At 38.9% G+C, this 14,175-nt stretch overlaps 1 protein-coding gene across 2 annotated transcripts; it reads left to right on the forward strand.

The window, feature by feature from the left end:
* The first annotated feature begins 9,232 nt into the window (after window positions 1-9,232).
* LOC141623553 (proteasome subunit beta type-5-like) lies at window positions 9,233-14,175 on the forward strand. Of its 2 annotated transcripts, none has more exons than XM_074439651.1 (8): window positions 9,233-9,368; window positions 10,624-10,746; window positions 10,845-10,974; window positions 12,060-12,166; window positions 13,034-13,168; window positions 13,258-13,361; window positions 13,667-13,767; window positions 13,855-14,175. In XM_074439651.1, exons 2-8 carry the CDS (start codon window positions 10,633-10,635, stop codon window positions 13,980-13,982), a joined length of 819 nt encoding a protein of 272 aa, XP_074295752.1. In that variant the 5' UTR covers window positions 9,233-9,368; window positions 10,624-10,632; the 3' UTR covers window positions 13,983-14,175. The 2 variants fall into 2 exon arrangements, with proteins under 2 accessions (XP_074295752.1, XP_074295753.1); XM_074439652.1 differs by having other exon boundaries at window positions 9,297-9,421.

Consider the following 14,175-nt stretch of genomic DNA (forward strand, 5'->3'; position numbering starts at 1 on the left):
TTTTAGGCCCGAAGTTTGACTCGACATATGGACAGAGTTTGGATTGGTTTTGCGCTAAATTTGGCCTTTTTTGAAAATTTACATTTTAAAAGAGGTTTTGATTTTTTACAAATTTTGCCATGGTTTCGTTTAGAAATGGTGATCACATAAGGTACAAACATATATACAGGCATTATAACGGTATGCTAAGTGCATTTAAGAGGGTTTTGGTTTAAATGGTGGGTTGCCATACCGAACAATCAAACCCGAAGTCTGTGGAGAGGCTCATACCAAACAAGAGTAAGGCCGATTCCTAGTCCATTTCCTCAAGTAGTGAAAGTCCTTGATACAAACAAGAGTAAGCATCATGGTATGGATGACGTCAATCGCTATCCATCCTTAGGCCCAAATAAGAATTAGGACCGTTTAGACGGGACGATTGGTCGAATGGGTTGGGTTGGGCCTAGGAAGGCCGAATAAAACGGTCTAGAAAGACCGAGTTATGAAAACCAACAATTGTCTTGTACAAATTATTCCCTAACCTTGTTCAAGTTTCACCCTTTTAGCTACACGTAAGTGTATTATCCCCAGCGGAGTCGCCAAATTGTGGATGCGGGCCGCCACGGGGCGCTTGGTGAGAACGAAACAAGCGTTTGCATTTTGTATGGAGTCGCCACCAATTTTTATGGGAAATTGGAACCGTTCGAGTACCTCGTGTCACGTCAAGACACAAAGTAGTGACATGAACACTAAGCAATCGTTACCCTTAGCATTCTATGTCTAGAATGACTCTCGTGGATGCCAATGAACACGGGTGCTCACGGAGATCTGGAGTAAGGGGTGAGGGTACGTATTAGGAAGCTCTTTTGATCGAACACCTAATCCCGCCCGCCTCGATAGCGGCCTCTACTAATGATTAGGGAATTTATTCGTACTTGATATATCGTCGATTGTAATGCATGCAATGTAACATCCAAGTTTTAATCCTAGCATGTGAGAATTTAACTAAGTCGGTTGACACGTAATTAGCATACAATTTGGTCGAAGTAGGATTTAGTGTTCATTTACATGTGAAAACATACAAGCAATAAAAGAAACACAATAATTACAAATTACAATAATGAAAATTACATTAATTACATTGGAATAGGCGATTTATGTCGAAAATACCTTTAAAACGGATAATTTGAGGAAAAGAATAAAAGAAAGAATTAAAAGAATTAACGAACAAGTCAGAAGGTGATAATACGGATAATAGTTAATTAATACGTAAACTAAACAAACTAGGTCAAGCGTAAACGGAGTTCGGGATTTAACTCAACCAGAACAGCGCATAGAGTGCTGCGTCTTTTGAATAGCGCGTGACAGACGCGTCTGTTCCTTGGCTCGTTCAATTTGTGAAGCCGTATTCGCAAGCCGTTTAATGTTAATTGGTGATTTTAATGATTAATTTAATTATTTACTCGGATGAAAGTGATTAATAGGTTATTTAACATATGAATAGGTCATGAAAGCGATAAACATGAATGAGACGGATGCAAACGGATTAATTACATGATGGAAGAATGATAGAAGTGAAAAATATTAATGAGTCCTACGAATTAAATCAATTAACTATGTTAGATACGGTGGATTGATGACAAATACGCGACGAACATGTGAATAAACAGATATAAACTACATCAAAGACGAATCCCTTAAAACCCAATATTGAACAAATTGAATCTCTACAACCCGGAATTGAATTTAATGACGAAAACCCGTAAATATTGGATTATTTGGGATTTAAGTCGGATTTATGACAAATTAAACATGAGAATGACGGTGATTATAACACATGTGGAATTATTATGATATTAAGACGAAGAATTAATAGACGAAGCAAGCAAAAGAAAGAATTTGAACACGAATTACAGAGGACAAACGAAGAAGAAAGGAAGCGAGGCTGCGGCGGCCCTCACGAAGAGGCGCGGCGAAGAATCGCGCTCCTTCAAGAGGCGCGGCGATTCTTTGCGTCCTTTCTCGACGGTTGTCATCGGAAATCCGCAAAAAACAGTTTTAACAAAGAGTTTTAGAAATCGGTTTTAATGGTATTTTCGACGTAAACCTTACAATTGATGATACAATAAAATAAATACAATAAATAAAAGAGAGATTTACACCCTCAGACTTACATGTTGACGAAACGAGAAGGACTAAGATATCGATTAGTGATGCTCGACGCGAATGCAAAGAAAGTGCCCTCGTAAGAGAAAAACGATTGATTAAATTAAGTTGATTAAGTGTAGTTGGTCAAATTGGTCGGTCATGCAACGGAGAGGCTGGTACCCGGAAAGATCCGAGCTTACATGGTCGAAAGTTCAAACACGTAGGCGCCAATAAGTAAGAACAAAGTCTAGAATGCAAAGGGAGAAGAGAAGGGCGGACACTCGCGTGAGAAATATGAGGAGCGAAGGCTCCTATTTATACTAATCACGTGAAGGAATTAGGGTTTCGGAGACTCTTTGGAAGTGAATCTCGGAAAGATATGAAAAAGATACGAGAAATATGCGAGAAAGGGCCTGGGAAGAGGCGCGCAGCCCACTGCGTCTCTTGGAAGAGGCGCAACACTGCTGCGTCTATTCCAGGAGGTTTCCTCTATTTGAAGAAAGATTTCAGCGTTTGAGTTATGGTAGGACGGAAATAATTCGATTTCCTTAATATCTTATATGAATATTACGGGATATTATTTGCCAAAAGATAAAATTTGTGAAATATGGAATAGAAATATCCGGAACATTCCAGATCATTCCGACTCGGGATTTAACAGTTATCAGAAAATGGAGACGGTTTTTGACCGGACTCGAATGTACTCTAATTACACGCCAAAACGACCGTATCGGGACGTAGATGACAACTAAGAGGTCGACATTAATTTTTGAGCGATCACTTGACGATAATCTTACGAATTGTCACAAATCGTTCCGCGTATCAAACATGCGGCCCAATCATCACCGGGTGGTTTGCGGGAGGTGCAGAAACAAGGTGTCTACACACCGGCGGGATCCCTACATCGTACCCTGTTTCCGAAGCCTGACGATGCATTGTCCCCTTCATAGTGGGATTCAGAACCACCTGTTTATACCCAAACTAATGTAAACATCGATAGGGTATGTACGGCTCGACTATGTCCCTGAACTGTACACAACCGGAGAAAAGGGTATGAGGGTACACCTTCTCCTGAGTTGGACCGTACGGCTCCCACCTAACAGAAGCAGTAATAAGACCGTCTAACAGCCTCCGATAGTCCAGCAACTTCTCTGCAGCCTGAGAAAAAGAAACACCGGATCTCCAACAACACACCCGAGGCTCAGTATGCAGAATATCTTAGGGTGGACCGGGTCTAAAAAGAGGAAAGTACTCATAGATCCACGCTTGCAACAACGACAAGCAATCACAAATAGTCTTCACACTAGCACATGAAGAAACACCCAACTGTCGGTATATGTAGGCTAGTGTACCGGCACCCCAAGCATAAGATGCTATACTGGCGGTATTCGCCACCAAGGGAAACAACTAAGGACGTATCCTATCGCTTGATTTGTCGACAAAAAGTGTTGGCCCAAAACCACGGCGATGAACCCCTGAGTAAGCTCATCATCATCACCGACCCTCACCACCTGACACACCGAGTCTACCAAAATACCTCCACTCTTGTAGATAGGGGCGTTCTTCATAGGATCTAAAGGCAACCCCAAGTTCTCCTCTGACTTTCCAAAGAAGCCACAAACATACATAAGGGTATTGACCAAAGTCCCGTCATTATTCTCCACCTTAAATGTCACCGTCGACCCGGATACTAAGATTTGTGCAACATCGTGAAGAAATATGGTCATATTTCCAAATGGCATGTGAAGGTTGTTGGTGTCGAGCTGCTACATCTCAACGAAAGCAGAAATAAGAAGCATGTTCAAGTGCTCAAACATGCAATCCGGAAGATGCGAAAGACCACTTCTGTCAAAAGTTGACTGGGTGCCCGAAGGTAGTCGCCAACTACTCAACACCCTCGTCTAACCAAATCGGTGGTAACCCGTCAGCACTGGTCGACCAACCTCATTAAGAGTCGACCACAAGGTGTGGGCAATGTGACCCGCAAAGCTATGAATCACGTAAGGAACTGATGGCCCACCAGGAACACGCTCAGTAATCATCCAAGAGACATCCTTACTCGATTTCTTCTTCTTCGGAGCCACGACGCTACTAGAACTCTCGTCCGACACCCGCTACCAACGTCCCTTCTCCGCCCGACGAACATTGACGCGGGGAGCCCTACTAACTTGCTCCCCGTCCCCTCCTCCTCGGCCACCTCCTCACTAGCCCCCCGAAAAGTCTCCTCCTTAACAACTCAGGGACTCACAACAAAATGCGCCACGTCCTCCTCAACCCATGAATAAGTACTCTCCTCTCCAACCACCGGTGCTACATCACTCCAAATATGGGGTCCCCTTCGAGATCGTGCTAATGATGTGACATTTCGGTTATGAATTCGACTTTCAAGCTCTTTTCCTCAACCGGCCATCTAATCACAAAATAAAATAAACATAAATTAGTTAAACGGATATAAAATATAATGAAATTAATAACGATATTTAATTACGTTAACTAGTTTTGGGACCCGTGGGAATCACGGGTCTTGTTGTTTTTAGTTTCTGTGTTTGGTTATTTCTGTATGCCTTTGTTGCGGTTTTGTGTTTGTTCTGTTTTGGGCCAATTTTGAAGCCCAACTCGGGTTTTTTTTTGTATTATTTTTTGCCGCCTTCTCCTTTGTGTTTACTTAACCCAATTATAATCTACTGCACAAAACATCTTTAAAATAAATTTTTCTGTAGAGCACAAATACTTTATATTATATCAAATCAGATCCAATTATAGTTTACCATCATTATTCATGGAAAAGAGTAAATTCTTGTCCCGAATTCAAATGATAAACCCAAAACTGTTAGGAAATAACAAATCAACACAATTAACATCCGGAAGAAGGAAAAAAAAGGAAATTGGAGAGGCATTTGGTGAAAGTCCTTAGTGAGTTTAATCTGATCTTGTAGCTCTTGAAATTGATTGTTTAGTTTACTAAACTTATTGATAATTTTGTTGCTCTAGGTTTGAAAGACACGATTACCGTTGTTATATTTGATCCTTTTTGTTTTATTCATGTTTTCTAAGTAGTTGCATTGCTCATTTGATCCTTGTTTATCTGTTTCATGGTTCGGCTATCAAGTAGTTTTGTTCCTTGAATCCTTGTTGTTGTTAAGTATGTCTTGGTTCGGTTCTTTGCCATGCTCTGCGTGTGCTTCCTTTTCACTACGTTGCCGCTTGTTTGCTTCCCATCTGTTTTCCCTTTGGTTGCTTTGTTTGTTGTCCACTACTAAATGCATCTCTTGAATGCGGTTTTTACAAAAGGCTGTAAAAAATAAAGTATGGCGTACCTGTTGCCTTATTCATGGTAGATACGTTAGGCGGTTCCTGAATTGTAGGCACGGAGGCTGAGTCTGCGGCACCGGCTTTGTTATGGTTCAAGTTTAATGTTAAAACGGTTTGTGAGCACCCTGCGCGGGTAGTCATGTAGATTTTTAACTTATCGATCTGTTTTTCGTTTTACGTGGGCGCTGGGACCGTCGTTATCTCGATAGTACAAGTAACATTTGCGGTAGCGATTGGAGTTGTTCCAATGCATGAACGTCCTCTTTTATGGGGCTGCGATCCGTCTCATCACCTCCTATATTTGAAATGTTTGCGATGCTAGTTGCATTTGCAGCATCTGTTTGTGAGTTGCCTTGATGGTTTGGTTTGGCGGCGGGCGGTTTGAGGTTGGAGCTGAATGTCCGGCTACAAAGGCGAATCTTGGTTGATGTAGACATGGTAACAGTGTCACCTAGGGTACTGTTTGGTAGGGTATCACGAAGTATGCGCAAATTGGTACAAGTACTGTGAGTGGAGGAAACTATAAAGTTGCGGAAGAAGCCTACTTGGAATGTTTTGGCACATGAATGTTGGTGGGGTTGGCTTTGCTTGGGCTGGAGGAATTTAGGCCGTCTGTCGTCCTAGTCTTGCGTGGACGGCCTCTTTTATGATAACTATGTTCCATTGCAGTTCTTGTTGTTACATTCCATGCCAAGCAACCACTTCTACACAGTAGACCTGTACAAATGTGAGGGGTTCTAAAATGTAAACTCATGCCGCCTAACGATAAAGTTCATTCATTCTTTTCAAAGGTAAATAACATAATGGAAATACTATACGAGTGAATCAAATACGACTCAACTGTTTCATTAGTCATACAATATGTCACCGTAATAGCAAACTTAACAAAGATGGTTTCCTCGCAAACATAGAAGGACAAAAGGAAAAACGCAGAAGAAAATTGAGTGTTTAATCACTACTTACAAATAATAATAATAAAAAGATAAACAAATAATCGGGAGAATGGGGTAAACAATAATTGAAAGATAAAATAAAATAAAAAAATTTACTCCACATTATCTAATATCTTCTTTATTCTGATTTTTTATTTCTAGAATCGATTTTTTATATGTCGTATTATAAAATCTGTACATTAAACACCTCGACGCCGAAGTTGGAAGGAGATAAATATGAAAGGAAAATAGAATGAATATTCAATATGCAGATAAAAAACCGAAAGGAGGATATGCGAAAATCAACAACAAAGATGCATCCATGTTTCAACTCGAAACTTTAAAATTTTCTAAAGAAAATAAAGACGCAAGTGAAATGAGATTATATGGCAGTGAAGGGATTCTTTTCACCCACAGAGATCCGGTGGATTAACTTTCAAGACATTAAACTTTGATTGTCTTCGACAATGGCACTGTGTAGAAATGAACATGACAAAAATCGGTGCGTATACCATAAGACAAAAACAACCAAAACAATAAAGCCTTAATCCCAAATTATTTTGTCCTATAATATCGGTGATGGGTGACAAAGTAACCTAATAGATAGGTGGGTTGATTTAGACATGTCGATATTTGAGTGATCATATTACATTAACATAGTGTAAATATGGGCGGTGACATCTTGACATGCTTGGCATCCGAGTTACAAACAAGCGTTGCATGGCTATAATTATAGGTGCTATTGTCGCAGTGTTTACATTTGCTCACTAAGACCCAAGCACCCTATATACGGGTTCGAACTTGGAGGGGACCACAAAAGAAGCGATATAGAGATTTGTACGAAGAGTAATACCATCACCTGAAAGATATATGGGGACAATTTCTTCTACCTATATAATCTGAAAGATGTGATTTCTAATCTCACACTACATATTACCTCACAGGTGGTTAGGGAAACACTTATACGCATGGGACTAAATTTGTGAAAAACCGCAACAAAGAAATTCAATGACGGGTTAGCAATATATCAACGTAATACCATCTGAATAAACAAATCAAGGTACGATATAAGAACGCAGTAGTTAAATTATTAACCACAAAAACAGCCCAAGAAACGGGTCTACGGAAGTGTACGAAGTGAATACCTTAAAGGGGGAATAACGCAGCTAGTTTCCGCGTAATACCGTTTGAAAACCTGCAACAACCGCATTCAAGGCAGTGTCAAATTGAGACGTTGAACGCGGGTGAAAATGAAACAAAAGGAAAACATGTATTCCATCTAAATTTCTCCTACAAAACATTACAAAAGTACAGCGGTCGCTCTAAGAAGGTTAGCCGACCTAGAGTTAACTAAAAAATACTTGCAGGAATTGGGGAATGCGAAGAAACCATGGAATTTAATCATAAAATTAGAGCAATAGCTAAAAGAAGGGGAGGCAACCGAGAATGAATTGGGGGAATGCAATAAAGCCACAAATTTAATCATATAGTAGGATGTAACCGGTTTAGGAAGACAAACGGGTGACAGCCATACGTAATCAATGTTTCATTTAGTGAAGAAATTAAAAAGAGAAATGAAAAGATGGAACAATAAAAGCGATGCGACGACCAGGATAGAAACCGTACCCACAATCGAAGATGAACCGTGGCAAGTGGGTTGGCGAAATGGGGATTTCCGGCAGCCGTATGAGGGGTGGCGATCGATCGGCGCTTGACGTTATGATTGAATAGAGTAATATGGGTACACCATGGTGCGAAGGTGGAGTGTCTCGGTGGTTGAAGAGGGATGACCATCGGCGGTGGCCGGAATGAGCATTTGTAAGTTGTTTTACGGTCATATTAGTGTCGGGAAGAAGGGTCATAAACTCATACGAGGTACGGGGTTTGATGGGATGTTTGATTGTTGAGGGGTTAATGGGATTGATGATTATAGATGGTGCTGGCAATTTTATGCGTAGGTGTCATTCTTTAATCAAACGTGGCATTTGATAAGCCTACGTGGCTTTGTCTACGTGGACTTTATGAGTCATTTTAGTCTAGGCTTTTAATAGTATTTTATAGATTATTGAAAAAAATTAAATTTATTAGCGATATTTAACTTCGAAACACGATAACCTAACTTCATTAAATATCATTTTTTATTAACGATATTTAATGAAGTTAACGATATTAATGACGTTAAATACTTAAAAACGATATCTAATAATGAATATTACGTATATTTAACTATTAGTTATCGTAATTAAGGTTAATTGGTAATATTAAATTAATAGATTTAACGCATTTGTAAGACGGAAATTTTCTCTTAAAAAAAACAAAATATGGCCCGGACGAAAACATTTTTCGTCTAGCCCAAATCCGTGTAAATTTTTTTTTTTAGAAAAAAAACACTAATTTCCGTCTTAATTTGTTTTGGGCCCGGGGAAGGACATGCTCAATCAACTAATTTCCGTCTTAAATCCGTTCTACCAATACCGCTTCTATCCTAATTCATCCTAAATCAACTAATTTATACAAAATTTAAACTAGAAAAGAAAGATTAAAGAAAGATTACATACCTCAAAGATTGTTTGAAAAAGATGACGGAAATGTCAAAGACTCAAAGTAGAAGCGGTGGTGACGGAAATCTCGTAGATGAAAGCGGTCTTTTTGTGAGGCCGTTTTTTTTAGAGATTTTTACCGAGAATAATGAATTTTTAAAATTATGAAGTTTATATATGAGAGGGTTTAAGTTGGGGTAATTTAGGAAAGTCATTAAATAATGTCGACGATAATTAGTAATTCGTCGACGATATTTAACAGGTTGGAATTTAATACATAGTAGCCCAAGTACATACAAGGCCATATTTTTTGTTGAGAGTAAAAGCCCATCGGCTGAAATTCCTAACAAGCACAAGTACTCGAACTCTAAATAAGATCTGAACTCTTGCGCAAGAAACCTGCAACATCACACACACTCTCTCTCTAACTTTTTCGTCACGAATTCTACATTACAAGGTATACTCTCCAATCTACTTACTCATCGCTAACTCGATTCTACATTTAAAACGGTAATATCCGTTTTAATCAAGATGTTTGTTTTGATTTAATTTTGTGTAGTTTTTCTCTTGTTTATGCTAATCCGATAAACCCTAGAACTTGGTGAAAAGTGAAAGCTTGATTAACAGATTGTTATCATGTATTTGTTATTGTTATTGTTTGACAGTTTCGTTTGGGATCATTATTATTAAGTGATTTGTTGGAATTTATCTAATATGGTTTCTGTTGAACGCCTTACGCTTGCGATTTTAGTTATTGATTACATTCGTGTTAGGATTTGATGATATGTAGGCTCGATTTTGAGTTGGCAAATTAGTGCATCTTTTTTATGCATTTTCTCTGTGTTTACTAGTTGAAGATCGTTGCACGATTTGAAAACCACTACTCCCTCCGTTCCAATCATTTATTCCATGTAGGAGGTCAAAGGTGAAACCCATGATTGACGGAAGTAAATAAATGTTCTTTGAACCTACAAGTTGTGAGTTGTGACTAGTAATCTGACAATATAATGAATTCCCAAGGTATTTTAGGGGGTGTGGATGGGTGCGAGAGGGATGTCTGTGGACATATTGGTATTTATTTTTTCTTCGGAAACATTTGTGGAAATGAGGGGAACAAGGATAGAGGTTTGGGCCGAAAGATCTGGAGGATAGAGCGAGCAAGATACTTCGTAGCTTTTGTCGTGGTTTCCTGATTCGCTAGGTATACATAGCGTCCGACCTGAGAACTCTCTAAATCGGGTGTCTAGTATTTATATTTTAAGCAAGCACCCGGATAGAATATGCTAGAAGTGATTGTTATTGGCTTATGGTCGAAAGAATCCGGTAACCTGGGCTTTTGTTTTGTGTGTGTGAATAAAGTTCTGACTTCTGAGGAAGGATAGAAAATTGGATTGTTTTTCCTGCTTTGAGATTTAATACTAGTTTGACGAAGCCGTCTGAAGGGTTTTTGTTTACATGAAATTACTAGCTTTTTTCTACACTTGTTAGTTCGTTGGATGTTCCTCTTTTGGTTCATGATTTAGATGGGTAATGGATTTGGGGAATGTGCCTCCTCCAATCAATTGAATACATTTTTCAAAATCTCCCTCACTTATTTTAAAAATGTATACAATTGAAAAGATTGATACGAAGAGAGTATTGAACAATGAAATCATTTCATGGGCCCTTTTTTATGTTGTTGGATTTAGTCCCGTATTTGTCCTACATTGTAGGTTAACAAGATGAAGCTTGACACAAGTGGTCTTGAATCAACTGCTCCACTCGTTGGAGCCAGACATGTTATTTTGGATGGCCTGCAGATGACTCCTTCATTTGACCTTCCAAACACTTCTAACGTATGTTGTTTATCCTCCTGGTTTATGGTGGCACTACATTATGTAGCCAGAGTAATTTTGCTACTTTTCGATTATCATTTATTGTGTTTCTTTTGCAGTTTGATGGATTTCAAAAAGAGGCTATACAGATGGTGAAGCCAGCTAAGGGGACTACAACTCTTGCTTTTATTTTCAAACATGGTGTCATGGTTGCTGCTGATTCACGAGCCAGCATGGGAGGATACATATGTATGTTCTGTGCACCCATTTTTGACTGGTTTGTGCAGTAAGGTTCCATAATTGTATGACTAGGAAGGTAGAATTCTATCAGGAGTTTGATGGTTCTGTAGCAGCAACAATGAAGTAACGTAGTAGCCTTCAATGTGGAGGTGGATGTACTTTGGTTTTAATATATGTAGAAGACTAGTTGCAACCTATGATTAAAAAGGACACATTTAGTCATTTAGCTATTCTGATGCCCTTTAAATCAAGACCGATGATGCCTTCAAACTTTTTGTTAATCGCTGTAGTTTCTCAGTCAGTTCACTTTGACAGTTTGGTGAGGCTGTTGAGCCGGCCATTTAGGACATTGTATTTTGACTCTGTTATTTGGCTGTTAAAGTTGCTGCGGGTCATGCTATTTTTGCTTTTTGCTTGATTGGAGTGTTTAGCAGTTTAGTTAGCACAACCTGTACAATCATTTAGGTTCATGCAAAAATTCTGAGTCTCCCCTATCATGTTGCTTCTCTTTAAAGCCTGTTAAACATATAATTTGTTTGAAAAACAATTTCTTGTGTCAATGAGTCACACACCTTCACCTTAGTACTTGTCGTCACGGTCCCTCATTTCATCAGTAGACTTCGCGTCGTTTGGAGCCTTACAGGTGCTACTTTATTTTATTTCTTACCTGTCCAATATATCCTACATTTTTCTCTGGTCAATAAGGTTTTCTTCTGGAGTTATGGAGGATTTTTGTATTATGAGGTGTGCGATCACTCAGTGATGGTTATGGAGGATTATGGAGGATTGAGGCTCTGATGTTGTAGTTATGGAGGATTTTTGTAGGGATGATACAACCAAATAAATTCAGTAGTTTAGGAATCAGGATTTGGAACATCTGGCAGCTTAGCTTAGTTACCTCAACAAATTGCTTGACCTGTATTTTAATTTTAACAGCAAGTAATGATGATATTTTGTGGTGGCAGTTAACTATCTTGACTATTGTTTGCAATTTTCTTTTGTTTTTAGTGTACCTAAAATTTTTATTTCTTCTTAACTCTTCTTTATTAACCATAAAATATAATTCATGTTTTCTTGAATGAAATGTTTTACAGCATCTCAATCTGTCAAGAAGATTATTGAGATCAATCCTTACATGCTTGGCACGATGGCTGGTGGTGCTGCTGACTGCCAGTTTTGGCATCGTAATTTGGGCATCAAGGTAATCAATTTAGTCATATGCTATCTCAATCTTGAATTCGGTCTTTAGAGATTTCATGTCTAAGGAGTCAAACATGATGTCTATGTGAAAAAATGCGGCTACCATTCGCTTGGTCAGTTGTGCTCAACTTATACGCGAAGCATTATTTTGCACCATCATGGCTGAAAACTAGCAGGCTTTGTTACTATCTTCAAAGTTTCGGCTTCCTTTCTGGTGCCTTTTAAGGCTTTTATCTTTTGATATCTTCCCCTTCCCACCCACCCTTCATTTTTTAGCTGTGTATTGATCCACCAGGAGAAGTTAGGGGTATTCAGGACAGGAATGTTAGAGAAGTACAATAGTACATAGTAACTTGATTATTTTGACTATTAGACAGTAACTCTTTCTATTTTGCATTTTATTTCCCTTGATACTCTAAATCAACCTTTGATTCTCTCATGGACAGACAGACCTCACGTCATCATCCCATATCATGTATAGTATTCTTGCTGTTTCTGTCCCTCTACTTTTATCAAGTGTATATTCTTGCTGTTTTTGTCCCTCTACTTTTATCAAGTGGATCTTATTTATATTCTCTTTCTTTGAGGATAAAACCTTTCTTGTACTTTAAGGTTATGAAATTCATTGTTTTTCCATAAAAACACGAGATGAATAGTTCAACTCAGTTTCAGTTGAATTAATTTATCATGTACTCAATTGCCTACTGTGTGTGGAAGGAGAGTTGCTGTTGATCTTCTGCTTTGCCCTGAGATGTCAAAGCACCTAGTTGCTATTTTATTGTGGCTGTGTTATTATTTGAGAGTCTTGTTAACTCTCTGGTGCTTGTAATCTAAATCACAAACTAATAATGAGCTCTGTTATAACCAGTGCCGGTTGCATGAACTAGCGAACAAGCGAAGAATTTCTGTCACCGGTGCTTCAAAATTGCTGGCAAATATTCTGTATAGCTACAGAGGCATGGGCCTCTCTGTCGGTACAATGATTGCTGGATGGGATGAAACGGTAAAAGTTTATCTGAATTGTTTTTTATGAGTTGTGACTGTAAGTTATTTTTAAACATAATTTATTATGTATTTGAACGTCTATTATAGGGGCCTGGTCTATACTATGTGGACAGTGAGGGGGGAAGGCTCAAAGGGATGCGATTCTCTGTTGGATCTGGTTCACCTTATGCTTATGGTGTGCTTGACAATGGGTTTGTCTCTATTTTTGCTGTTTTTTTCTTTTAATTGAGCTTTGTAAGCTCTAGAGTACTCAAACTGGAATCTATCCTTGTATCTATTGTCTGGTTTACTCTGAATCTGAGACAAGATGACACGGGCAGTAAAGCTCACCATCCCGACATTGAACACTCATGGTTGCTTTTCCTGGTCTCTATCTCTAGACGTTTATGCTAAATTTACTCCCCACCATCCAATTTCATCCAGATAACCTTGCTCCTTCGTTAATTTGTTTCCAGTCTTTATTAGCTCAAATTGGAAACATTTCTTGTACATGTAGGTATCGGTACGATATGACAGTTAAGGAAGCGGCTGAGTTAGCAAGACGATCTATCTATCATGCTACATTCCGTGATGCAGCTAGTGGTGGAGTTGCTAGCGGTATGTTCTTTCTTAAACTTATCAGGGCACTATTCCAAACACTGATGGTTTATCTGTGACCTTATTCTGTTTCTTCTATATATTCAGTTTACCATGTTGGACCTGATGGATGGAAGAAACTCTCCGGTGATGATGTTGGTGAACTTCACTTTGAATATTACCCAGTTGTGCCAGCCACCATGGAGCACGAAATGGTTGAAGTTGGTGCAGCGTAAGAGTAAAGTGCCGGAGATGCACATCAAGTACCAATGAATTGAATCGGTTAATGTTGGTTTCGCTAGACAGATATAGCACCTTTGATGTTCATGTACTCGAAACTTGATGTATTATTGTACCCAGTTGTGCTAGCTACCCTTTTTTTTATGTTTGTTTTTTCTTCGGAATGAAAGACTCGACGACTTTGCTACT

This window comes from Silene latifolia, chromosome X (genome assembly GCF_048544455.1).
Source record: "Silene latifolia isolate original U9 population chromosome X, ASM4854445v1, whole genome shotgun sequence".
NCBI classification, from domain to species: Eukaryota; Viridiplantae; Streptophyta; class Magnoliopsida; order Caryophyllales; family Caryophyllaceae; genus Silene; species Silene latifolia.